Source organism: Rana temporaria, chromosome 10 (genome assembly GCF_905171775.1).
Source record: "Rana temporaria chromosome 10, aRanTem1.1, whole genome shotgun sequence".
Classification (NCBI taxonomy): Eukaryota; Metazoa; Chordata; class Amphibia; order Anura; family Ranidae; genus Rana; species Rana temporaria.
Window position 1 is genome coordinate 53,402,019 of NC_053498.1, and position 27,454 is coordinate 53,429,472.

Here is a 27,454-nt window from a genome sequence, read left to right on the forward strand (position 1 = left end):
TCTTCTTAACCGGGGCCCGGGTACCGTCCACTTTGGCTCAGAAGCACTTTGGACGGATCCGGATTTCATGGAGGCTTTTTACATCCAATATGGATCCCTCCAGTGGAGCTCCTTGGAGCACATGTTCACTCATGACCAACACCTTAGACACTGGCAAAAAACTGAGGCACTCCCGGTATGGGAGGGGTTATATAGGGGAGGGAACTTCTTGCCTTAAGGGCGTGCCAGTGTCCACACCTGAAGGTACTCTCTATAACCCACATAGTAATTACTATGCTTCTCTGTGTCCCGTGATGTACGATAAAGAAATATTGTTTTGCAGTGTTAGAAAACACGTTCATGAGTTTATGACTACTGACATCATTGTGTAGCGCCTGGCTACTTTCATAGCAGGTCCTATTGTAAATTTAGAAGGGGGTCAGAGAGTTAATTGGCTTTGACCATGTTAATTTAGCCAAATTTTATAGGCTTCTGTTCCAGCCCTGGCTGTGCTGTGTGCCTATCCTTTTGTCTGGGGACTCCCGTCACCCCCAGACGGCAGGGGGCAGCAGTAGAAACAGGGTAGTGTGGATACTTCTCCTCGGCAGCCAATCAGGAGGGTTGATCGCCTCGCTGTGCATGCTGGGGACGGGTATTTAAGGGGCAGACGCCATTGGTTCGGGGTCGTCGTCTCACGCCTTCCACCTGGGCAGTCGTCCCACCACCCCCGTGTGTGGCCCTCCTGGCTGGGGTGTGTGTAAATGTCGCTGTGTTCTTGGCTCCGGGACCACGTTGGTCTGGATCGCCAATCTGCCTCGTAGGCTCAGTAAGCAGACTGGGTCTACAAATTTGCAAGTGGTCCTATGCTGTCCGTCCAAAGTGGAGGAAGCCAGTCGATGGATAACCTGTCTGAGGGACACCTGAGCACGAGGCTGGTGTCGCAGGAGAGGCCTATCTGTTCATCAAAGGACACTTCGTACCTGAGAGGCTGGACGGTGGTCGCCTGTCGGTTATTGATGCAGTTGAAGCTGTTTTGAAGGAGAACCAGGTGCTGAATCCAGTTGAGAGGGATTTCGGACCGAGATTGTCTCCACCTTTAGGAGGGTCTGTGGCAGGGACTTTAACCTAAAGTTCCGAGTGACACTCTGGCTGCTAGGCTGGTGAGAGAGGCCTATCCAGATGCACTGTACCCACTCTGGCTAGAGTGGTGAAGAAGTTTATTTCATTTCCGCACCAGTTAATCCTACTTAAAGCAGAGGTCCCGCGAAAAAAAAAAAAAAAAAATTAAAAGCCAGCAGCTACAAATACTGCAGCTGCTGACTTTTAATAAATGGACACTTACCTGTCTAGTGCGCCCGCGATGTCGGCAGCAGAAGACGAGCAATCGCTCGTCTCTCTGCTGGCCCCGCCGCCATCCTCGGTGAGGGAATCAGGAAGAGAACCTTGCGGCTTCACTGCCCGGTTCCCTACCGCGCATGCGTGAGTAGCGCAACGCTTTCCCAGTGGTCCCTGCTGTCTCCTGGGACCACTGAGTTTCCCAGAAGGCAGAGTGGGGGGGGGGAGTGGAGTGACTCTCGTGGGAGTCTCTCCCTGGAAGTGGGTGCAAATACCTGTATTATACAGGTATCTGCACCCCCCTTACCCCTGAAAGGTGCCAAATGAGACACCGGAAGGGTGAGAGTGTCCCGAAAAGCGGAAGTTCAATTTTTGGATGGAACTCCGCTTTAACGTGAGTTTGTTGGATCACATAATGCAGCAGCAATATCTGTCTAAAGCGCATTTACTTGTCCGAGATAATGCGCAGAACATGACAAAAGCGATGGAGGACAGTGAACTTAAAAGCATAACGTGTATGGCACACGCTGCAATTGGCTGTGAATGAAGGATTGCTGAGTCAGCGCACCATATCTTATATTGTATAAAAAAAAACGCAATAAGCTTCTATTGATTGGTTTGCGCAAAAGTTATAGCGTCTACAAAATAGGGGATAGTTTTATGGCATTTTTATTAATATATTTTTTTACTAGTAATATAGGCGATCATCGATTTTTATCGTGACTGTGATATTATAAACGGACACATCGGACACGTTTGACGCTATTTTGGGACCACTGTCGTTTACACCAGCGATCAGTGCTATAAAAATGCACCGATTACTGTGTAAATTACACTGGCAGGGAAGGGGTTAAGTGTGCCCTTCGGAGTTATTCTAACTGTTTGGGGGCTGGGCTACCAGTGACATGACACTGATCACTGCTTCCGATGACAGGGAGCAGAAGATCAGTGCCCTGTCACAAGGCAGAACAGGGAGATACCTTGTTTACAAAGGCATCCCCCTGTTCTGCAGATCCGTGACATGATTGCGGGACACCGGTGGACATCGAGTCCGTGGGTCCCACGTGCGCGGTCATGGAGCTCGCGGCAGGGAACGCGTGACCGCACGGCTGTGCCATTCTGCCGACGTAAAAGTGCGTGCGGTGGCCGGCAAACGATTAAGCATTCTCCGCTTGCTCATTCCAGATTACAAGCTTTGCTGATGCAGTTTGGAATGGCACCGAAACGACTGCAGCAAGATGTAGCCACTCATTGGAACAGCACCTACTATATGCTGCAAAGTCTTTTCTAACAAAAGCCTCTTTTAGCTGCATACATTGCAGATTACAAGTTGCTGGCAACACTGAGCGCACATCAGTGGATGTTAGTTGAAAATAGTTTGTCTCTTCTATCTTAATTTTAACAGTTAACAAAATAAATAAACTCAGCTAATGCTTCCATTGCTGAAGTTATTCCCTTGATTGCTGCACTGAAGCGTCTGCTAGGAAAAGAGGTAAAAACAGACCATGGCGTAAAAAGGGCTAAAACCACTCTACTGGAGGCCGTTACCAACCGGTTTCAAGAGATCGAGTCCAACCCTCTGTACTGCATTGCAACAGTTCTAGATCTTCGATTTAAAGAGCATTATTTTAATGTGGAGAAAAAGCACGGGAAATGATACAGGCACAAATGGAGGCGATGAAAGCATCTGGTGAAGGAGTTTTAAGGCGTAGCACAGAGGAAAGTATACCAAAGAAAAGTTGTATACAATTGAAGAGGAACACACTCCATATAAAATTTCTTCAAACATGTCACCCAATAGCTGGAGATTTATTTAGCTAAACAGCCTATCGCCAGAAGCAACAATCCCCTTGAGTACTGGCGCATCAACAAACGTTTTCCTTTGCTTGCACGCATATATTTATCTGCCCCAAGCACCAGTACAGAGAGTGAGAGACTATTCAGTCTAGCATCTCATATTCTTGATGAGAAGAGGAACCGTCTCTCCTGTGAGAAAGCTGAATAACTTTTTCTTAAAGCGAAATCTTTTACTGAAATAGATTTAGAAATTAGTAGTATGTTCCAATTGTCTAGTTGTGCCATTTGTTCGTTGTAGTTCTTCTACAGTTTTTTATTACACTTCTTCAATTTAAGAGAGAACTCCAGCTTTTAAACTACTGTACATAGTTTGTTCTTGGGCCAAACTATGTCTCTCCCGCATTTGTGGCTGGCTACATACATACAGTATACACACTGTGGTATGGGTGGAGACTTCCAGAAACACAGACTAGTCTACATTGCTTGCTGAGATTGGCTGAGTGCTGCTGCTGTAGACTAGTCTGTGTTTCGGGAAGTCTCTGCCCATACCAGGCCGAGATATAGTGCTGCATATTACATATACATACAGCCGCTGACACCTTAGGGAGAGAAATTAGTTCTCATTTAAATTGAAAATAAAATAATAATAAAAAATATATCATATGTTATATTTACTGAAAAACTGTGAAACAGAATAACGGCCTTCTGCCATAATTCTGTTATGGTTAGTTCTTTAATTTTTTAGTTTGTTTTGCACAGTAACTTTGCCATTAAAGGGATATGAAACAAAATAGGAAAACGCACAGAGGTTGATTCATTTACTAAAACTGGAGAGTGCAAAATCTGGTGCAGCTCTGCGTAGAAGGTTAGGTTAACCAATCAGCTTTCAGTTTTGTCAAAGCTTTGAAAATAAAAATAAAATAATAATAAATATTTAAACATTTTAAAGCGCCCCTGTCTGTCCATGTTTGGGCACAAATGCAAACACACACGCATATATAAAATGCCACTTGCCACTACACTTTTGGTATCGCCGCAAATGTCAGAGTGAGAGCAATAATTCTAGCTGCAGACCTCCTTTGTAACCCTAAACTGTAAAGTTTTTTTTTAACCACTTTTAAAGCACGTTATTTGCAAAATTAAATCAGTATTTTTTTCTAGAAAATTACTTATATTCCCCCAAACATATATATATATATATATATATATATATATATATATATATACATATACACACACACACACACTAAATATATATATATATATATATATATATATATATATATATATATATATATGACGGAATTAGAATATCCCCGTCAAATATTCCCTTCTTCCATAAAGAGCATCACCCAATATTCCACGAGGAGGAACATTCCTGGAATCGCCCCAATAAGCCACACATGAGTCAGCGCTTACTGCTGGAACAAGACAGATTTTAATGGTATAACACAGAGCTTATATGTAATTTACAAACTGTTATAATGACAAATCTCCGCCCCCTCACACAGTGGGGGCTCCCATACAGATGATTAGGCAGACACGACGGAGCCGACCCTGACGACATTTCTTTTGATAATGACATCAGTGACGTTAATTACTAGTTCAAACAGAATACATTATCTAGACAGCATGGCCCCGTGGATAGAAGGGATAATTACCACAATGAAGCAATCAGAATAATTAACATGAGCCCCTTCTAATCACAGTAAACAGTAACCACAGGGCTTCTTCACACACACACACACAATAGATCAATTAACCCTTTGAAATAGGGAGATGGCTGAGGAAGGGTCATTAACATATCAATAGTCTGTTAGAGGAGTGAGTCGCACCTGAAATCACCTTCTAACACAGCATTAACCAAGCAGGGAGAATTTAAACTGAAGCATCCTTCACAATATATATATTTTTATTATATTTGTTTGTTTAGCAAAGACCCTAGGGCAGGGTTAAAAATTTCAAGTCCTGAGTCACTAGCCAGGCCTTAAGAGTTACTCGCCACCAGTTGCCCCACTCAACCCCTCCCCTGCCCCCAAACATAAATTGTCTTATGAAATTACACTTAAATGTTTTATGCAGAATTAAGTTGCAAAAATAATTAACAACTTTAACATTATTAACCACTTAAGGACCGCTCACTGTATATATACGTCATTTTTTTAAATATGGATATCTCGGTAACGGCAGAAATAAGAATTTTTTTTTTTTTTTTAAAGCGCCCCATCCTGACGAGCTTGCGCGCAGAAGTGAACGCATACGTGAGTAGTGCCCGCATATGAAAACGGTGTTCAAACCACACAAGTGAGGTATCAACGCGATCGCTAGAGTGAGAGCAATAATTCTAGCCCTAGACCGCTGTAACTCAAAAGATGCTACCTATAGAAATTTTTAAACGTCGCCTATGGAGATTTTTTAAGGGTAAAAGTTTGACGCCATTCCACGAGCAGGCGCAATTTTGAAGCGTGACATGTTGGGTACCATTTTACTTGGCGTAACATTATCTTTCACAATATAAAAAAAAAAAAATGGGCTAACTTTACTGTTGTCTTATTTTTTAATTAAAAAAAGTGTTTTTTTCCCCCCAAAAAAAAGTGCGCTTGTAAGACCGCTGCGCAAATACGGTGTGACAAAAAGTATTGCAATGACCGCCATTTTATTCTCTACGGTGTTAGAAAAAAAAAATATATATATAAATAAATAAATAAATAAATAAATAAAGTAGCAAAAAAAAAACTGTTTTAATCTTGTAAGCACCAAGTCTGAAAAACAGGCAAGGTCCTTAAGTGGTTAACATAAAGCAGGGCTCGACAAAATCCGGGCGCCGGTCGCCGGTTATTGAGGCCGTGGCTTTGCGGCCTTCTGCAGGCCTAAGCTTCTTTCTGTGATCTGGCGCCTACTTGTGGTGGCCGTTGGCATTACAAGTAGTTACATTACAAGTAGCAAAACAGCAGTTCTAATGTGTTTTTCATCTCCTTCCCTCTAATTAGAACCCCCAAACATTATATATATTTTTTATTCTAACACCCTAGAGAATAAAATGGCGGTCGTTGCAATACTTTCTGTCACACCGTATTTGCGCAGCGGTCTTACAATCGCATTTTAATGGGGAAAAAAAATACACTTTTTTTAATAAAAAAATAAGACAAACAGTAAAGTTAGCCCAATTTTTTTTTATATTGTGAAAGATAATGTTATGCCAAGTAAATTGATACCCAACATGTCACGCTTCAAAATTGCATCCGCTCGTGGAATGGCGACAAACGTTTACCCTTTAGGCAACGTTTAAAAAATTCTACAGGTTGCAAGTTTTGAGTTACAGAGGAATATTGCTCTCGCTCTACCAATCGCGGTGATACCTCACATGTGTGGTTTGAATACCGTTTACATATGCGGGCGCTACTCACGTATGCGTTCGCTTCTGCGCACGAGCTTGGCGGGACGGGTGCATTTTTTGGCTCCTAGATTTCAAGCAAATTTGTCAAACCCTGACATAAAGCATCAATCCATCAATGCAGCCCCACTGTGCCCCATCAATACAGACTCACCATTGCCTGGATGATGGATCACACATACAGCGGGCATCTCCCACTGTGTATGACGGAGCAGGGTCTGTGTTCGGCGGGAGAAAAGGAGGGAGAGCTTGAAGCAATCCTCCAGTTGACAGTTTCCTAGCCGATTGCCCCTCCGGGCCGCTCTGCCAGAAGTGATCAGCCAAAAAAACTGTCAGCTTGGTACGCCCCTGCTCCTCACTCGCCCTGCACTAAAAATTCCACTTACAAAATGCGAGCCGGCAAGTGGAATTTTTGAGGGCTGCCCTAGGGAATAAAATGCTGCAATTTTTTATGTCCCAAAAAACTTGGCGCAGCCGTTTTTTAAAACACAAATTTAAAAAAAAATACATTTTAACCCCCTCAATATTGGGCACTTTCATCACCTTCCTTCCCAGACCAATTTTCAGCTTTCCGTGCTCTGTCACTTTGAATGACAATTACATGTTACACTGTAACATTACAAATTACATTTTTTATCATTTTGTTCACACAAATAGAGCTTTCTTTTTGTGGTATTTATTCACCACTTGTTTTTTTTATTTTTTGTGATATAAAATGAAAAAAGAACGAAATTTTTTGAAAAAAAAAAAAATTATATTTTCGGTTTAAAAAGAATTCCAATAAAATCAAATTTTGTCATAAATTTAGGCCAGAATGTATTCTGCTACACGTCTTTGGTAAAAAAACAAAAAAAAAACAAAGTGTATGAGAATTGGTTTGTGAGAAAGATTAATCCTGATGTACCGACTGCCTATCTAATTTCTTGAGGCCCTGACAGGATAGTACAAATACCCCTGAAATGACTAATTTTTGTAAAGATGACAGTCCAATGTATTAACCACTTCCAGACCTGCGCACGACGATGTACGTCATATTTTTAAAGATTGATATCTCGGTAACAGCAGCAGCTGCTGCCACAACCGAGGTATCGATCTTTAGTGTGCGCGGTCTGGTACACGAAAACGGCGGTCTCCGCGGCGGATTCGCTGCAAGATCGCCGTTATCGGTGGCGGGAGAGGGGCCCCTCCCGCCGCTCTCCCGCGCCCTCCGCCGCATACCGGAGCCGTCGGTAACGGCGGAGGAGATCGGGACCGTTCGGCAGCTGAGCGGGGACGAGACTGAAGGAAAAATCTCCTTCGCCCGTCCACATAGCTCTGCTGGGCGGAAGTGACGTCAAAACGTCAGTCCCGCCCAGCCTCTTAAAGAGACAATTTTTTTTTTGTCATTTGAAAAAAATGACAGTTTCAAATTTTTTTTTTTTTTGCATTTTAGTCTAATTATGAGATCTGAGGTCTTTTTGACCCCAGATCTCATATTTAAGAGGACCTGTCATGCTTTTTTCTATTACAAGGGATGTTTACATTCCTTATAATAGGAATAAAAGTGATCAATTTTTTTTTTCAGTGTAAAAAGTAATAAAATAAATAAAAATAAATAAGAAAACCAAAAAAATATTTTTTTAAAGTGCCCCGTCCCGACGAACTTGCGCGCAGAAGCGAACGCATACGCGAGTAGCGCCCGCATATGAAAACGGTGTTCAAATCACACAAGTGAGGTATCGCCGCGATCGTTAGAGCGAGAGCAATAATTCTAGCCCTAGGCCTACTCTGTAGCTCAAAAAATGCAATCTCTAGAATTTTTTAAACATCGCCTATCGAGATTTTAAGGGTAAAAGTTTGACGCCATGCCTCGAGCGGGCGCAATTTTTAAGCGTGACATGTTGGGTATCATTTTACTCAGCGTAACATTATCTTTCACAATATATAAAAAAATTGGGCCAAATTTATTGTTGTCTTCTTTTTTAATTAAAAAAAGTGAATTTTTTCCAAAAAAAAAGTGCGCTTGTAGGACCGCTGAGTAAATACGGTGTGACAAAAAGTATTGGAATGACCACTATTTTATTCTCTAGGGTGTTAGAAAAAAAAATATATAATGTTTGGGGGTTTTAAGTAATTTTCTAGCAGAAAAAACTGTTTTAGTCTTGCAAACACCAAATCTGAAAAACACCTAAGGTCTGGAAGTGGTTAAGCAAGAGCAATAGACCGAAGCATGTCCTTTTCAGCTCCTCGCACCGATCGGTACAGTATGCGAGGAGAGGAAGGAGCCGGGTGCAGCAGCGCTGTGGGCGGGATCTGAAGTGCCCACCACGCTGATCTTTGCCCATTCATGGCATCCATGCTCATCAATGCCCATTTATTGCTCATTCAGGCCACATTGATCATTCGTGCAACATCAGTGAGGATCAGTCAATCACAGCAACTTAGGAGAAAACGGGGTGGGGCTGCGTGCCACTGTCTGTTTATAGATGCAGATAGCAGGGCTCAGAAGCGAGCATGCATGGGCAGTCTGTTCACCTGGGCTGCCTTAAGTGCTGCGTTAATTAACATGTTAATTATATCATTGTGAGCCAAGAAGTTGCTGGGGGAGGGGGGCCACAACGACGTAGCCATGAGTCAGCCCCCTACCTCCTGATTAGGGATGAGCTCTGGCGTGTTCGCACAGTCCACGTGCAGAGCCCACCAGGAAGTCTGCACGGTGCTGCGCTAATCACAGACAGGGAGACATTATCCCGATGCTCGGCTGCAGAGATCCGTAAATGTCTCCCTGCCTGTGGTTAGCGCAGCGCCGTGCAGACTTCCTGGCGGGCTCTGCACGTGGACTGTGCGAACACGCCAGAGCTCATCCCTACTCCTGATCTAACCCCTTGTGTTAAAAAGTGTATAAAAAGCCTGTAATCTGCCCAATAAATAATTCAAGATTCATACAAGCTATTGTCAAAAAATGGAGTGGTGGCGCTGAGAATCAGTGAAATGAGGTTAAAATGTCCGTTTTATACAAATCCTTTAGAGGGGTTAAAATGGTATATAAAAACCTGGGAGTGGAAGGGAACAATGGAGAGGTAGGAGGAGGACACTGTCTTATGTGAAGCAGATGATCCCAGTCTGTTATCCGGGGCAAGCCTTCCAAAACGGGGGAGATGAGAGCAGGACTCCAATGTATGTAAGCAAAGAGAAAAAAGAAGGCGCCTCCAAGTTAACATCAAACAAGCTTTAATAAATCATAGGTTACAGCATCCACTTACATGAGAGTAGTTGAGATCCGGCATGTAGATCATTAAAATAGTCGTCCCTTATATGGCGTCCTTCCACGCTAGGTGTTAGCTGTAGGTGCTCCTGTGTCCCTCTATGTCAAGTCCGTCCGTGCAGTAGTAAGAACCGGCTGGTGCGGGGACAGTGTTGGGAGAGAGGCATGGAGCGAAGCGTGAGCCGCGGTGACGTCACTGGAATGTGACGGCGAGAGCCCCTTCCACAGGCAACGCGGTGGCCTTGTTCAGCCTGGACACCGGAGGATCCACTGACGGAGGAGATACCCACTTTTTTTGGAAATCCTCCCCAAACGGGAAACAGACCGCAAAGTATTTTGGTACAGCAAAAGCTTTCTGCGGCCGATCCCATTCCTTGTATAACAAGTCGTCCAGATACGGAACACAAGGAAACACTTTTGCGGTGCGGGGTGGCTTTGCGGAACCCAAAAGGGACCGGCATGTCTGATGCCTCCGCCAAATCCTCAAGTTTCAGAGTATCCCGCACCGCAGTGATAAGAGCTCCAACAAATTCCTTATCCTGCTTTGACCCTGAAGCAGAGTCATCCTCCCTGTCCGCGTGGGCCAAGTCTGCATCATCTGACATGACAGAACCAGCGCCAAATGCAGAAGCAGCAACCGATTCTGCGTCAGAGACATCCCCAGAAGCAGGCTCAGGGAGGGGGCGCTTTTTACCCCCTTCAATCCTGGCAACAAACGCCTCCAGGACTGCCGTCATAGCATCCAACGAGGCCACAGGAGCAGGGGCACTAAGGGTTAACTCTGGCATGGTTGGGGAAGAAGCCTCACATGAGGGCCCTTGTGGTTCAGACTCCATGCTGACCCACCTCAGTACTGCAGACAAAAAACGGGACCCACCGGTCACCCTCCAGGCTGATACAGAGAGCAGGGGAACCCCGGGGACTCACCACCCAGAACCAGGCTGTACCACTGTGTAGAGCTGAGAGTGCTGCCTGTGCCGTTTTTCAGGAAGAAAAAACTGCAGACACTGACACAGCACCTCACAATAAAAAAATACAGCACCAGTACAGTAAAAAATACAGTACCCCACAGCAGCACAGCCCCCTCGGTAGTAGCAGAGCCCCCCCTCAGGTGGACCCCCCACCTCACAGCCGCCACCCAGAAACGGGGAAGGAGGGAGAGGAAAGGGGGAGAGGAAAGGGAGAGAGGAAAGCAGGGCGGACCCTCAGTCAACCTCCCCAGGAATCGATGGCCGAACATGGGGGGACTACAAGGATCGCAGATCCAGCCTGTCACCCAGTCGGCAGTTGATAGTAGATTCCAGGATCCAAAAATGCAGGAACAAAAAACAAATAAAGGCGAAAAAAAAAAAACGCAAAAAAATCTCCAGAGCAAATGGGCTCCAGAAAGGCCATGCTCTCCTGATGCTAGGCAGATTAAAACTGAGGCTGGATGCTTCCAGAGAGTGGGATGTACCCGGGGGACACCCTGAGAGGTGCTGTACTGAGAGAAGTATTTCAACACTGCTGTTTTTTTCTGCCTAGTCTCTCCTAGAAGGAAAGGTATATAACCCCAAGGTCAATGCTGCTGTGTCTGTCAATGAACGGAAGAGAAATCTGTACAGCATAACCATACACTTCAGCATAGCATTTTTTCCAACTTATACGTTTAAAACAATTATTCAGTGGTACATGAAACCAGTCGTGTTCATAGGATCAAAGCTCCCATGTAGATTGTACGTGTCCTCCACTTTGCACTTGTCCCTACTCCGCTGCCGACCCAAAAGGGGGCTTTCACAACCTTTTCAACAGAGAAACCCTTAAAATAACTTTCCCGTCTCAGGGAACCCCTACTAAAAAGGACTATATCTACAACTCATGATACATTAGTGTGATGGTCAGTGGGAAGAATTTTTTACACTTGTGAATTTTGGGAAGAATAGCACTTGCAAAGCACTTGTAAAGTGTGAAAGCCCAGGTGCTTGCACACTGGAGCTGTGCACTTGCAGGATGGGAAAAAAAAAAAGTTCTGCAAGCAGCATCTTTGGGGTGGGTATACACCGGTCCAAAAACGCCCCTGCCATTGAAATCAATGGATAGCACTGCCAAAGCACCTGCAAAGCGCTTCGGCAGCGGAGCTTTGCGAGCACTTTTAAGCCTTTTTCGTCCGCTAGCGAAAAAACAACGGTAAATTGACGGTAACGCGGCCGCCGCTTCAGTGTGAAACTTGCCTTACAGATAGCTATAAAGATCAATGGTGTCAGTGGAAACTAACATGAGAGGCAGAAATGGCTCATTGCTCAAGGAACCCCTAGCAACCCGTGGAAGAACCCTGGTTGAGAAAACCGGCTCTAGGGCATCTGCTTTCAGAAAATATACAGTGGAAGCTTAGATTACGAGCATAATCCGTTCCAGGAGAATGCTTGTAATCCAAAGCACTCACATATCAAAGCGTGTTTCCCCATAGAAGTCAATGGAAAATAATTTGTTCCACATTGATTTCTATGGCGTGCAATACCACATTTGGCCAGAGGTGAGACTCGGAGACCGATTGGAAACACTCGGGAACAGAGCATTTCCGAAAGCTCCGGCACCCCCGCACCTCAGGCCAAATGCGGTACTGCACAACGCAGAGGTTAGAATCCTGCTTGTTTTGCGATACAACACTCGCAAACCAAGTCAGGATTTTTTTTAAATAATTGTTCGTATTGCAAAACGCTTGTTAACTGCGTTACTCGCAATCAGTGGTTTCACTGTATAATATTTGTGGGTTTTGTGTAATCTTCAGGCTCAAATTTTTTTTTAAACATTTGTGCAAAAAATGGATTGCGATTCTTACAACATAGAAAAAGCCTTACCTAAAATACCAATGCCCGCAGAGACAGTTAACACAGGTTCTTTGTGCCAGGCATTTTTCAAGAATGTCCCAACTTCTGTAAAAAAAACAAAGTCAAGCGAACAAGTTACAAATCTAATTTTCAATTGTTTTAACTTTTTGTAACATTGGTGTTTTCTAAATCTCTTAGAATGCATTCACACCTGAGCTTTCTGGTTGTAAAACACTTGTAAAATTACAGAAAAAACACCTGAAAAATGCTCAACAAGCAAAATCCTATTCATTCATCCTTCAGGCTACAAAACGCTCATGTGAACAGGGGCCATTTAGGCCCCTGTTCACATGAGCGTTTTGTAGCCTGAAGCAAAATGTCTGAAGCTCAAAAATTACATAAGCTTATTTTTGGGCACATTACAGGCGTTTTTCTGCTTTTTACATTGGTGGCCTTTTGACCTGTGCAAAATCACGGCAAAAAATACTTTGACAGAAAAAGAAACGCTCAAGTGTAAATGCAGCCTTACTACTAACCATAAACAGATACTATCACAAAGCTTCTATCTGAGGTTTTTGAGGTAGGCCTTATTAGCTGTGTGAAGATGGCACAATTTGCAATCCTGAACTCAGTTTTATGCTAGCGATAGCCATGAGTAGGAACATGTTAGTCTTTCCCCTGATAATCTTACCGGTAACAGTATTTCCATGAATCTTTCAGGACAGCCAATTTGAGAGATTGGCTCTGCCCACTACCGATAACACAAATCAAAGTTTAAAAGGCCCATCCTCTTCCCTGAACCTCAGTCGTTCTGAAGATCTAGAAACCTCCACCAACCTACACAAGGCAGAGAAGGCAAAGCAGAGAAAAGGAAAACCAAAGTAAAAAAAAGTCCATATTTACTTAAACCGTAAAAAATCTAATCGCCAAGCTAAGACAACTGGTGGAAACAAAAAAAAAAGGTGGAAATCCAGATGCTGTCCTGAAAGAATTATGGAAATACCATTATCGGTCAGATGGAAGTTTTCAGCTTCATCTTCAAGGACAGCTACTTGGAGAGAATAAGCAAGATTCCATACCTTAGAGAGGGACCACAGCCTGCAGCACTTTCCTACCAAAAGCAGAGATCCTGGCTGAAGAGCATCTGGCTTAATGAATGCGTGCGAAGAAAATCAGATATTTCTTCCCATGATGCTCCAGCTAAAGATGCAGCTAAAGATCTTGTAGCTTGAGCCCTAAGTTTGGCAGGAGGGGCCTGCCTGCAATGTTATAAGCCTGGCAAATAGTCTCCCTAATGGAGCTTTTGGAGACCTTAGCACCCTTCCTGGGGCCACTAAACAAGATTTGAAGCTGAGAGTAGTTCCAAAAACTTTCAAGTGATCTCCAGTTACAGTAAACATCTTCTGACATCAAGAAAACAATCTTTCCTCCTCAGTATTCCTGGGAGAGCTACAAAAACGTGGTAGAATCCCTTCCTGTGATCTATGAAACTTTGGGTAAGTACAAAGGATCTGGTTTAAAAGGACAACCCTGTCTTCCAAATTCCTCAAAAATTGATCCTTGCAAGAGAGGGATTCCAAGACAGAAATCCATCTTTCCGAAATAATGGTCAAATGTAAACTACTGCCACAGTGCTGATCTATAAGGATATACATGCCTCCTGCATGTATCCTTACCTGTCAAATGTCTCCCCTCTGTCTGTTCTAAGAACTGAAACACTGCAGATTCTGTGGGTGGATCTGTTGTCTGGAGCTCTGTGGGTGGAGTCGTGATATCAGAAGACTCCCCGCCCTCTACATTCCCCTTGTCAACATGCATTTTTTCCTATGTATTCCTTACACTAAATTTTGCTATGATCACCAACATCCATTCAAAATCCAGAAAAGTAACCATATGACTTCAGAAAAGGAGTGGGGGTGGGAACGGACTAAGATTTTTCTCTGTAAGTCAGTTTCATTTTACTGAACAATAAGAGGATTGCTCAGAGCTGGATTAACTCTGTGTGGCAAGACTGGACACAGATGATAGAAAATCTTATACTGTACATTGTGACATAAAAAAAAAAATTCAGGTTTATTATGCCTTCAAAGGACAGCTGCACATACCCCTTCTTCTTTCAACCAAGTACATCCCCGGAATGATTTTTGAAACAAAAAAAAAAAACACACACACACACACACACTCGTCCAAGGTTATAACAGCATATAGGGAGGGAATCCCTGCCATCCTGGACGAATCCCAGGAACCCAGTTACCGGTAAGTCCGACTCTGTTTTTCTCCAGTTGTCTGTCCAGGACAGCACAGGAGAGAAGAGGATCAACAAGAATTGACCAGATTAGGGGGGTATACCGCTTTAAGGACCCTTCTCCAAAATGCCTGATCCTGTGCCGAGAGAAGGTCCAACCTGTAATGCCTAATGAAAGTGGAGTAGCTTGACCACATTGTTGCTCGACAAATTTTTGGTGTCCCCCCAGCTCGCTCTGCCCAAGAAGCTGATAACAACTGTGTAGAATGAGCCATGGGGGGGGGGGGGCACTCATTTAATATCTTGTAAGCTTTCAAGATTGCCTGCTTGTTCCAACTGAGAAATCATGTTTTTTCAAGCTTGAACCCCTGGTTTACTACCAGAATGTAAAATAAATAGGGCATTTGATTTTCTAATGCTTTTGGACAACTCCAAATAATGTAAGACACAAGCCCTCACATGCAGTTGGTGGAATTCTGCTTCTTTAGGATTAGTTAGAGAGATACCCAGAAGGAAGGCAGGACACATCTCCTGCAACCTGTGGAATCTTGAGGACACCTTCTTTGAAAAACCTGGATTTCCAGCCTGTCCTCAAAAATCGGGAGGTAAGGCTCCTTGATAGAAAGAGCTTGCAAGTCACTAATGTACTGATGGCAAAAATTCCAAGACGACTGGAAAAACCTGTAGACACCTTTCTGGTGTCTAACCCAGCGCAAAAAAAAACGTTCTAAAACGTAAAAGGAATGGTTCACGTAACCTTCCTTCTGGATAGAATTGTGTTCACTACCCCATCTGAAAGCCCCTTAGGACTTCAGGTGGCTTTCTTCAGATGCCAAGCTGACAGTTTTAGACTTCATATTATTTGCAACAATACTGGGCCATTTTCCTTTTGGGGGAAGATGAGGGGAGGTTCTTCTGCTAGATGTAGCACAGTGGAAAACAAAACCCTCTTCAGGCCAATACGGCAGCACTAGAATCGTTGTTCTCCTGTACAAAGCTTAAGACCAGAGGAATGAGCTTGAATGGGGAAAAGACATAACCAAGATGAAATGCCCAAGTCTGTTTTAATATTAGGACACTTACCTGTCCTGGAGTCCAGCGATGTCGGCAGCAGAAGACGAGCAATCGCTCGTCACTCTGCTGCCCCGCCATCCTCGGTGAGGGAACCAGGAAGGGAATCATTGAGGCTTCACTGCCCAGTTCCCTACGGCGCATGCGCGAGTCGCGCTGCGCCGTGCTCACTGGTCCCCGCTGTGTTCTGGGAGCCGTGTGTTTCCCAGAACACAACGGGGGGATGGGATCTGACGTTCTGCCCGCAGTCTACCCACAGACTCTGTGGCTGGAAGTGGGTGCAAATACTGGTCTTAGACAGGTATCTGCACCCCCCTCCCCCGAAAGGTGTCAAATGTGACACGGGAGGGGGGGTTCCGATGAGCGGAAGTTCCACTTTAGGGTGGAGCTCCGCTTTAACGCGAGTTTGTTGGATCACATACTGTAGCAGCATAATCTGTCTAAAGTGCATTTACTTGTCCGAGATAATGCGCAGAATATGACAAAGGCGATGGAGGACAGTGAACTTAAAAGCCTAACGTGTATGGCACACGCTGCAATTGGCTGTGAATGAAGGATTGCTGAGTCAGCACACCATATCTTATATCGTAAAAAGATTGACGGGACGTAAATAGAATTAGACCCCTGGAAATGCCTGTTCCATGATATCGGGGGTTCTAGGAAGAAGTATAGAGCAGCACTTACTCCATTTCTGCTGAATACAGCGAAAGCACTAATCCCGAAACATTGGAAAACATACCTAGGGGCTTGTCCCCGAATGTCCTCCCTCCGTCACACCCCCCCCCCCCCATGAAGGGGAGGGGAATATAATTCTCTCTCCCCTCCACTTTTTTTTTCTTTGAAGGAGGATAGTAATGGGGATAGAGAGATGAGAACCTCTCCTCTCCTCCCCTCGAAAGTAAAGATAAATAAATAGGCACGGGTAAGAGGGGTATGGATTTGTTTACATTGTGGTAATGTAGTTCACATAAAGATACATTAAAATCTATAAGGGGAGAAGGGGAAAAAGACCCCCCCTTCTCTTTGCACAATTTGAAGGAGGACAGTAATGAGGACAGAGAGATGGGAATCTCCCCCCCCCCCTGAAAGTAAAGATAAATAGATACGGGTGAAAGGGGCTATAGATTTGAGGTAATGTTGCTCACATAGAGATGTGTGTATGTATGTATGTATGTATGTATGTATGTATGTATGTATGTATGTATGTATGTATGTATGTATGTATGTATGTATGTATGTATATATATATATATATATATATATATATATATATATATATATATATATATATATATATATATATATATATATATATATATATATATATATATATATATCTCAATTTTCTTCCTTTTTTTTGAGGGGGTGGGGATAGGGGAGGGGGCCTGCTTCCATGCCTCTCTTTTTTTCTTGTTTGCGATTTAGATGGCCCAGGATAATTAAGAGTATATGCTGCAGTATAGATACATTTTCGAATTTAAAGTGGAGGTTCCACCTGAAAAAAAAATTTCCACCAGAAATCTACAAAAAAAAAAAAAAACACATGGATTTTTTTTTTTTTACTTACCCTAAATAGCTGTTGCTATGCGGAAGTGCCAAATCTGCCTCTTCATCCTCCGCGGCGGATTCTCTTCCTCCTCCTACACTCGGTGTCTTCTTGTGAATGGGGCGCTCTGCATTCTAGGAACTGTGTGTGTGCCAGAAAGCAGCCGGCCCATTCACAAAGCACCGCGCTGCTCGAGCATGAGGAAACAGGCAGTGAAGCCGTACGGCTTCACTGCATGTTTCCCTTACTGTGGATGGCGGCGCTTGGAGCTGCCAGGATCGAGGATCGGCCTCGGCGAGGGCCGACATCGCTGGCGGCTAGGACATGTAAGTGTCCTTATTAAAAGTCAGCAGCTCCAGTGTTAGTAGCTGCTGACTTTTAAAAACATTTTTTTTTTAAATGGAACCTCCGCTTTAAGCACACATTAGAGGATAGATCCATTCATGTACCTATATGTATTTTTTATGTAGTCATGTGTACTTTGAAAGTGTTTTGTATTTTTATTAAATGACTTACAAATTGTTTTGCAAAGTATGTAATATTTATTATCTGTAAAAACTTAATAAAGAATAAAAAAAACACGTGATACAAGAGACGGACACTACACTGTCCGAAACAACCTAAAACATGGTGACCCCTTACCTTCTTGGCGAATGCTCTCTGAGCCCCCCAAATAGCATCAAATTCTCTTCAATTGGTCCATCTTTGGGACTCTGCTCTGGACCAGAAGAACCCTTGGGCCATTTTAGTTCCCAAGTAGGACCACCATCTGGTGCTGGTGTCTGTGGTGATACAAACCAGGGGAGGATCCAGAGTCTAGTCTCGGGAGGGGCACTGCCAGAAAATAAGGTATTGCGCTTACAGAACTGTTGGTTTACTTGGAATGTGCCATGTCCTATGTGTCTAATGTGGAATCCCAACGCCAGGAAATAATTACAGAGAAGTTTGCATCCTCTTGTGTATCTATGTCTTATAGTACACCTATTTTATGATCGAACGATCGTCCAAATGAAATCGATACACGATATCTTATTTTCCTGACAGATCATCTGTCTATTATTTTGTGGTTTTGTTATTTTATCTTTCTGCTGCGAATAGATTGGAAAACTTCTTGGCTGAATTTTTCCACTTTCCTTATTTATTAATATGATTTTTAATAATATGAGTAATATAAAATATTAGTAATGATATTACTAGTAATATTACTAACTTATCTAGATGTGTCATACTATAGATCTCATTCTAAAGGACATACTGCACCCACATAAAACAGGAAGGAGTATCAAAAGCCTGGTCTGCTGGTACTTGTAGTTCCATACCAGTGGACCACAAGCTTCCTGGTACTTGTTTGGTCTGTCCAGTGTAGCAGATTGCAGCAGAGATCAAAGACTGACAGACAAAAATTTTGATTTCTACTGAATTTTAGTTTATGCTGCAGCCTTTCAGGAATCAAGATTCACCTGCACGTCTTCCAGTTTATGTGTGCACAGATGCCAGTTAAAGTGTGCCATGTCCTTGACTAGGACAATCTAAAAAGGTGTAAAGTGTAAGCTTAATAAGCAGATTTTTTTTAATGCGATCATTGCCGGCGGTTATAGTCGCTAGTAGTGATCATTGTGTTCTGCCAACAGGAAAGGCTCCCCTCTGGCAGAACACAATAGTGCTGTGGGAGTAATTCCCTTATCAACACTGACTGTGTTGATGGGGAAATCAAGCAATTTCTTTTCTTCCACCTGTTGTGGGGGGGGGGGGAGAAAACTGTATAATCTATGGCTTGCTTTAGTGTACAGTTCTCACCTAGCCTCTAAAACCAAATATGTATAATTTAAAGCTGGGGGATTATGGAAAATCTGTAATATCTGACAACACCTATTTTATGCAGTGCACAATCATAAAAATTCTGCAAAAGCCTGATTACACATTAGGTTGTTAGATTCCAACAGGCCAACTATGATAAAAAATGACAGTGTTATTAATATTTGGGTCTTTTTACATTGGTAATGCTGCTAGGCATAAAGTGTCCATGTTTGGTGTATAGGGATAACTAAATAACACCTACAACCATTACACTTGTAATTCACAAACCCTTTTATTTCAATGCTGTTTGCATATGTTCAGGAAAAGTGGCATGCATAGTGCATACAATCATCTCCTCTTTACAGCCATGGAAGTTCCCTTCCTTCACTCACGCCATACTGGAGCTATCCCTGATCCCTGGAGAAGATGGAGGGAGGAGGTGGGTGAAGCCCTGGCTTGGACTTTCACTGGTTGCTAATGCCTGCCCGCCTGGCGTCTAGTAACCTGTAACGTCGCGTCAGAGGAGGAGAAGAGCGAGGTCCCAACTTCTTCCTCCTCCACATCTAGTGTGTGAATACACACTAGGTGTGGAGGAGGAAGAAGTTGGGACCTCGCTCTTCTCCTCCTCTGACGCGACGTTACAGGTTACTAGACGCCAGGCGGGCAGGCATTAGCAACCAGTGAAAGTCCAAGCCAGCAGCGTGGCAGTGCAACAACAGGAGGGTTGGCGCCAGCGCTGCTGCTGATTTTAATTAATGGGAGAGACACTCAGAACTGGGATTCTGTAATATTTTTCGGGGGGAGCAATTCCCCCATTGCCCCCCCCCCCTGGATCCGCCCCTGATACAAACTGATACTGGGAAGGACCAGAGAAGACCCTGGGAGAGGTTATTTTTTCTCATCCCTCCACCACCATAGAGATCTCTTGGTTTTTGGAGATAAACGGAAGGTCCTGTCTAATGGTTGACCGATATAGATCGGCCGATTTTTGGCCTTTAAGAAACCGGCAGATTATTATGCAAATCGTCCGATTACTGACCGCACCGTGCCTGTCGACCCACGAGTGTTCCTCCTCCCTTCCCCACAGTTCATTGGCAGAGCGGCGCTTGATGCTTGCCAGAGCTGCTGATTGTGAGAATTCAGCATTATCCGGGGTGGGCGGGACCCAGGGTGTGCGGGATCCAGCAGCTATCAAACACCAGCCAATGGGATGGGATCTGGGCGGGCCGCAACGTGTATGTGGCTCAGTCCCCTTTCTTAACCACTTCAATACAGGGCATTTTCACCCCCTACCTGCCCAGACCAAATTTTTAGATTTCAGCGCTGTTACACTTTGAATGACAATTGCACGGTCATACAACACTGTACCCAAATGAAATTTTTATGTTTTTTCCCCCACAAATAGAGCTTTATTTTGGTGGTATTTGATCATCTCTGCGGTTTTTATTTTTTGTGCTATAAACAAAAGAAGAGCGACAATTTTGAAAAAAAAAAAAAAAAAACACAATATTTTTTACTTTTTGATTTAATAAATATCAATTTTTTTTTTATTTAAAACAATTTTTTCCCTCAGTTTAGGCTGATATGTATTCTTCTACATATTTTTAGTAAAAAAATAAAAATAAATTCGCAATAAGCGTATATTGATTGGTTTGCGCAAAAGTTATAGCGTCTACAAAATAGGGGATAGATGTATGGAATTTTTTTTTTGCCCAACTTGGTAAAAGGATAAAAGTAGTACCGTATTTACGGCGTATAAGACGACTTTCTGGATGCAAAAAAATGCATCCAAAGTCGGGGGTCGTCTTATACGCCGGGTACAGTCTCTGCCATCACTCACTTTTTTCCTGAATAGGCGGTGCGGTGACAGTTCCCGTGCTGCGAGCGTGAGCGTCAATTATTTAAAAGACGCTCCTTCTTCTCAGCGTGTTCTGTGATAGGTGGAACACAAATCTTCCCAGCAGCGCCTCCGTTCTGTGTTCCTCCTATCACAGATGCCTTCTCATCCTTGGACGAGATGAGAAGACGTCCCTGATAGGCGGAACACAGAACAGAGGCGCTGCTGGGAAGATTTGTGTTCCGCCTAACACAGGACAGTCTGAGGAGAAGGCGCGTCTTTTAAATCATTGACGCGCGCAGCACGGAGACTGTCACTGCACCGCCTGAAAAAAAAGTGAGTGATGGCACTGGGGGGCAAGTTTAGGCACAGTTGGGGCAAGCTCAGGCACAGAGAGGGGGCAAGCTCAGGCACAGAGAGGGGGCAAGCTCAGGCACAGAGAGGGGGCAAGCTCAGGCACAGAGAGGGGGCAAGCTCAGGCACAGAGAGGGGGCAAGCTCAGGCACAGAGAGGGGGCAAGTAATGTAATGGCACAGTCATGGGTGTAGGAACCCTTACAAATCTGGGGGGGACAGCATTTTTACCCCCGACACCTACCTGACACATACACTGACCCCCGACACACCAACCTTACACCTACACTGAAATATGTAAAATGAAGTACAGCGCTAAATGAATAAATACATGAATGTCAATAGGTGTAATTAGGTGTAATGGTGTAATTATTAATCCTCAGGAATCGGATTAATAATTTACTGCTACACACCACTACACTACACTACACTACACACTGACCACTAACCCGCACACCACTACACTACACACTGACAACTAACCAGCACACCACTACACTGAACACTGACCCACCTGACCATTACACTGACCTACACTAACCTACCTGACACCTACACTAACCTACCTGACACCTACACTAACCTACCTGACACCTACACTAACCTACCTGACACCTACACTAACCTACCTGACACCTACACTAAACCACCTCACTCCTACACTAAACCACCTCACTCCTACACTAAACCACCTCACTCCTACACTAAACCACCTCACTCCTACACTAAACCACCTCACTCCTACACTAAACCACCTCACTCCTACACTAAACCACCTCACTCCTACTTCCTGCACTACTCACATTACACTGACCCACCTGACACCAACACTGACTATTACACTGACTGACACATACACTGACCCCCGACACCTACCTGACACATACACTGACCCCTGACACCTACCTGACACATACACTGACCCCTGACACCTACCTGACACATACACTGACCCCCGACACACCGACCTTACACCTACACTGAAATGTGTAAAATGAAGTACAGCGCTAAATGAATAAATAAATGAATGTCAATAGGTGTAATTATTAATCCTCAGGAACCGGATTAATAATTTACTGATTTTCATGATGTTATCCCTCAGGGCTTTCAGCATGTAAGCCTGTGAGGGAGGCAGAGCAACCGCCGGTCAGCAGCAGTAAGGCCTCTTTCACACTGAGGAGTTTTTCAGGCTGTACAGCGCTAAAAATAGCGCTGCTATACCGCCTGAAAAACTCCTGCCCAGCCTTCTCAATGTGAAAGCCCGAGGGCTTTCACACTGAGGCGAAGCGCTGGCAGGAGAGAAAAACATCTCCTGCAAGCAGCATCTTTGGAGCGGTATGTATACCGCTCCTTCACCGCTCCTTCCCATTTAAAACAATGGGAAACCGCGGTAATACCACCCGCAATGCGCCTCTGCAGAGGCGCATTGTGGGTGGTATTAACCTTTTATCAGCCACTAGCGGGGGTTAGCAGCCGCTAGGAGAGTCACGCCACGTGTTAATGCACAGATAGTACTGACAGAGACCGTTACATGCCAAAAGCCCCCTCCAAGCCCCCCCCCCCTTAGGAATCGGATTAATGGATTTACTGAGCTTTATGATGTTATCCCTCAGGGCTTTTAGCATCATGTAAGGGGTTAAATTATGAATCCTGCTAGGTTCCCTGAGGGGTGCATTATATAGCAGGATTAACCCCAAGGGGTTAAATAATCCAGCTATATAATGTATCCCTCAGGGAATTCGACATGCCAAATACCTAGCAGGATTCATAATTTAACCCCTTACATGAAAGCCCTGAGGGATAACATCATGATGCTCAGTAAATCATTAATCTGATTCCTGAGGGGAGGGGACTTTTGGCATGCAACGGTGTCTCTGTCTATACTCTCCTCTCCCTAACTAACTGCTGCTGACCGGCGGTTGCTCTGCATCCCTCACAGGCTCACTCGTGACTCACTTTTTGTTGTCCATCGATCTGGTATGCCACACTGACACTGCCGAGTTGTTCCACTTCCCGGTCCCAGATGAAGGCTCTGAGCATTTCCAGGTCCGGTCAGGGAGGAAGGGTGGAGGAGAAGACGGCGGCGGCTTACAGATGCGCGGGCGGGCCTTCGCGCATGCGCCGCCCGCGTTCAAGGACTGGCCAGCCCCGCCGGAGCACCTGATCACATTCGCCCAATCCCAGGGCACCATCTGCCACAAAATGGCGGCCGGCCGGTGACACAATAACGGTAACGGAGCTTAGAAATGTGACACAAGGATGGATGGCGTGGTGCACGTGACGCACGCACGCCGGAGGGAGGAGCTGCAAGCGCCACGGGTCTGACCCTCGAGGCTGCGAGGGATGGAGGGACCTCGACCCGGCGGTGTTCCAGCGACGGCGGATGCCTCGCAGGGAAGGCGATCACCGAGCGGGTAGTCCGTTCACCCAGCAGCCCACGCTGACCTCCTCCGCTCTCCGGAAATCTTCTCTCGTCCTCCGCCCCCCCCACCGTCCCCCCCCCCGGCAGCAGGGGAAGCTCACCAGGAGGGAACAGCTGAGAGGCTTCCAGCTTCAAGCTGGGGGACGTTGGTTGGCCGCCCGCCCCCCCCCCCCTCCTGCTCGGATCAGATCCCTGGAAACCCAGGCTCCAGGAGGAACAAAGGAAAGGGTAAAAACAAAAGTTTCCTTTGCAAAGAAGACCAGCGAATAAGGTAATATTCACCCTTTTGTCTTTGGTATATGACCCTGTGAAGGCAGCATGTGGATCTGGACCTAGCCCAAGTAGCGGAGACAGGGTGAGAAAGTGGAACTTAGCTATTTACCCTATGTGTTACACTCCAAACGTCATAAAAGTGACTTGCAAACTTGGTTTTTCCTTTTTTCTTATATATACCTTTTCTCAATATATTCCCTAAGAGTTTAAACGCTGATGGTTTAAAAAAAATTTCAGCCCTGTTTGACGTGGAATTTAACGCGGTCACATAGTGGTTAAATACCAGACACCCTGGTATCACTGAATCTACCTCTGTTAAAAAATATATATAGCCCTGTTAGACGTGGACTTCAATGTGGTTACTTAGCGGTTAAATATCAGACACCCTGGTGTCACCGTACCTACCTCTGCTAAAAACTATATATATTTAAAAAAAAAAAAAAAAAAAACATGTAGGGCAACCAGGGTTGGGAGCATGGCACTAGATACAGTAGACAAACATCAGAGGCTTACATTAATCTCACTAAATATGCATAATGCTCTGATTAAGCTTGGCTGTCTACCAAAAACAAAAGAATATGATTAAGGAAAAGAAAAATTTCCTATACTAGAGGAGCATAAGAATCTATGCCCTATAGGTTTGCATACCACACGCACCCATAGGAACCGCCACTTAGGTGTTAGCCGGCAAGTTCTAGTCACCCAGGAGATACCTCACTTACCTCCGCAGACCTCTACGAAATTACTGGGGGACTTGATCGGCATACAAGAGACAAAATCAGAGAAATATATTTTTCTTTTATATTTATTTTTTTACCCCCCCCATCGGGCCAAAATTAATATTTCCAGAGGACCTGGCGGGATTTTGCCGTAAATTCGATATGCCTGTGGTGGACTTGCCCGGATGGGAGGAATAGCTAGTAGAAAGACGCTCGACCCCCAGGGTGGTCCTGGGGGATGGGTCCTTGGGGATACTATCCGGTATTGGGGGGAGGGGGTGGGGTAGGGGGGGGATGAGTGGAGGGAGGAGGGGGGAGGGCAGATCTGTTACCCCACCCACTAAAGATCAAGTCCCCGGAATTTCGGGAGAAAAGAGGGTGGGAGGGGCGTAGAGGAGCTCCACCTCAGCCATAGAAGCCGATGGGTAGGGGGTACCAAGGATCCCTTCGGTTCAGAGGCGAGGTATTGGCCTGGGTAGGGGGGGAGGGAGAGGGAGAGAGGAGGGTGGGGGGTGGGGGAATGGGGAAGGGAAAAGGGAACTTGGCTCCCAAGGAATCTCACGGACAGATCATCAAGAAATGATCAAGGCATAGAATAATGACTGAAGTAAAATTTCTATCCTACAATGTTAAGGGTTTGAACTCAGCAGTTAAAAGACTCAAGGTCCTCGCAGAGATTGAACAACTTAAAGCGGATGTCGTGTTTATTCAGGAATCCCATTTAACCATAGAGGCGAATATTAAGCTTTTTTCATCCGCATATCCCACTTGGTTTTATGGGGATTCTATCTCGAAACGCGCTAGGGGCGTGGCAATTGGGTTCTCAAGGGGGTTTGGATTTACCCTAGAGGCAAGGAAGACAGACCCAGAAGGGAGATTTATATTCCTTAGGGTAAGGATTGACAACATTGTCTATACCTTAGCAAATATCTACGCCCCAAATGTTCATCAAACCCAATACTTAGGGAAAATTCTGGGAAAGTTAAAAGACTTCGCCGAGGGTTATACGATCCTGATGGGGGACTTAAATTTCGTCCTGGATCCGAAAGAGGATAGTACGTTCCGTGGGAGGGAGACAAAAAATGGGCCTCTACAAAGAATTAAACAAAAGATTCATGACCACCAATTAGTCGATGCCTGGCGGATTTTTCATCCTAAGGAACATGACTACACGTTTTACTCCCCCCCCCACGGAACGTATTCCAGAATCGACTACATCTTGGCGGATCACAGGCTTCTGGACTCTATAACGGAAACGGACATAGGAATTATGACGGTGTCAGATCACGCTCCAATCTCTATGAAAATTAAATTGTCCACACAAAAGAGACAGAGGCCGGTGTGGCGCCTAGATGATAGCCTGATTCGCGATGAAGGAGGGGCAAGCAGGGTGGAGGAGGAATTAAAACAATTCTTCCTCATTAACGATACAGAAGGGATAACCAGCGCAACCCTTTGGGAGACACACAAAGCCTACATTAGAGGAATTCTAATTGCGGAGGGCATTAAAAAAAAAAAAGAGCTGAAAAGTAAAGCAAACACCCTGACTAAAGAGATAGAGACATTAGAACGCGAACATAAAACACAGGGATTAAAAGAAACATACCTCAACTTAACAATAAAGAGGGACGCCCTCAAGGAGACCATGGAACAGGAAGCGAGAAATAAACTTAACTGTATCTCTAAAGAGAGATACGTATGGGGTAACAAACCAAGCAAGCAACTAGCTAAAATGGCTCAAAAAAAGAAAGCTAGAAACTATATCGAAAAAATAAAGAGGAAAGACGGGAACATGGTGCACGCAAATAGAGAAATAGCGGATACTTTTAAAAATTATTATGAGGAACTTTATACACTAAAAAATCCAAGGTGGCAGGCAGGGGAAAGGGAGGGGAAGATCCGAGAATTTCTAGACAGGGCAGGACTTCCTAGTTTAGAGGAGATGGAAAGTTTAAATATGGACCGCCCCATAACTGAAGAAGAAATAAAAGAAGCTCTAAATTCCACCACGGGGGGTAAAAGCCCGGGGCCGGATGGGTTTTCCCCCCAGTATTATAAGAGATTTAGCAACATCTTGATCCCTAAGATGTGCAAATACTTCAACGGGCTAGGATCTGAATTTGAAATCAGCAGGGATGCTACTGCAGCTATGGTCGCAATAATTTTAAAGGAAGGGAAAGATAGCTCTCTCTGTTCGGCGTACAGACCTATCTCTTTGTTAAATACAGACACTAAGCTCTTTGCCAAGATTCTGGCGGGGCGATTAAAAGGGGCCATGCACGTTTTGATTCACCCCGATCAGGTAGGATTTGTCCCCAACAGAGAGGGCAAAGATAATAGTCTCAGGGCTATCCTCCTGCTTCAGACCATAAGGCAGAATGGGCCCCCAGGTCTATTCCTGTCAGTTGATGCTGAAAAAGCTTTTGACAGGGTAGACTGGGGGCTCATGATGGAGACTCTCAATGCAATGGGAATAGGAAAAAGGATGTCCCGCTGGATTAAGACACTTTACCATCACCCTTCAGCAAAAATAAAAATTAATGGGACACTATCGGACCCCTTCGAGATGAAAAATGGGACAAGGCAGGGATGCCCCCTGTCCCCCCTCCTTTTTATTCTTTCTTTAGAGCCTCTG

The 27,454-nt window shown here is 44.6% G+C and overlaps 1 protein-coding gene across 1 annotated transcript in view; it reads right to left on the bottom strand.

Moving 5' to 3' along the window:
* The window catches only part of NDUFA3 (NADH:ubiquinone oxidoreductase subunit A3), a 73,159-nt gene that overhangs the window by 40,083 nt on the left and 5,622 nt on the right, over positions 1 to 27,454 (bottom strand). Inside the window, exon 2 of the mRNA XM_040327621.1 lies at positions 12,587 to 12,661. Within this exon, the coding sequence (XP_040183555.1) occupies positions 12,587 to 12,661 (75 nt within the window). The remainder of the gene's footprint in view (positions 1 to 12,586; positions 12,662 to 27,454) is intronic.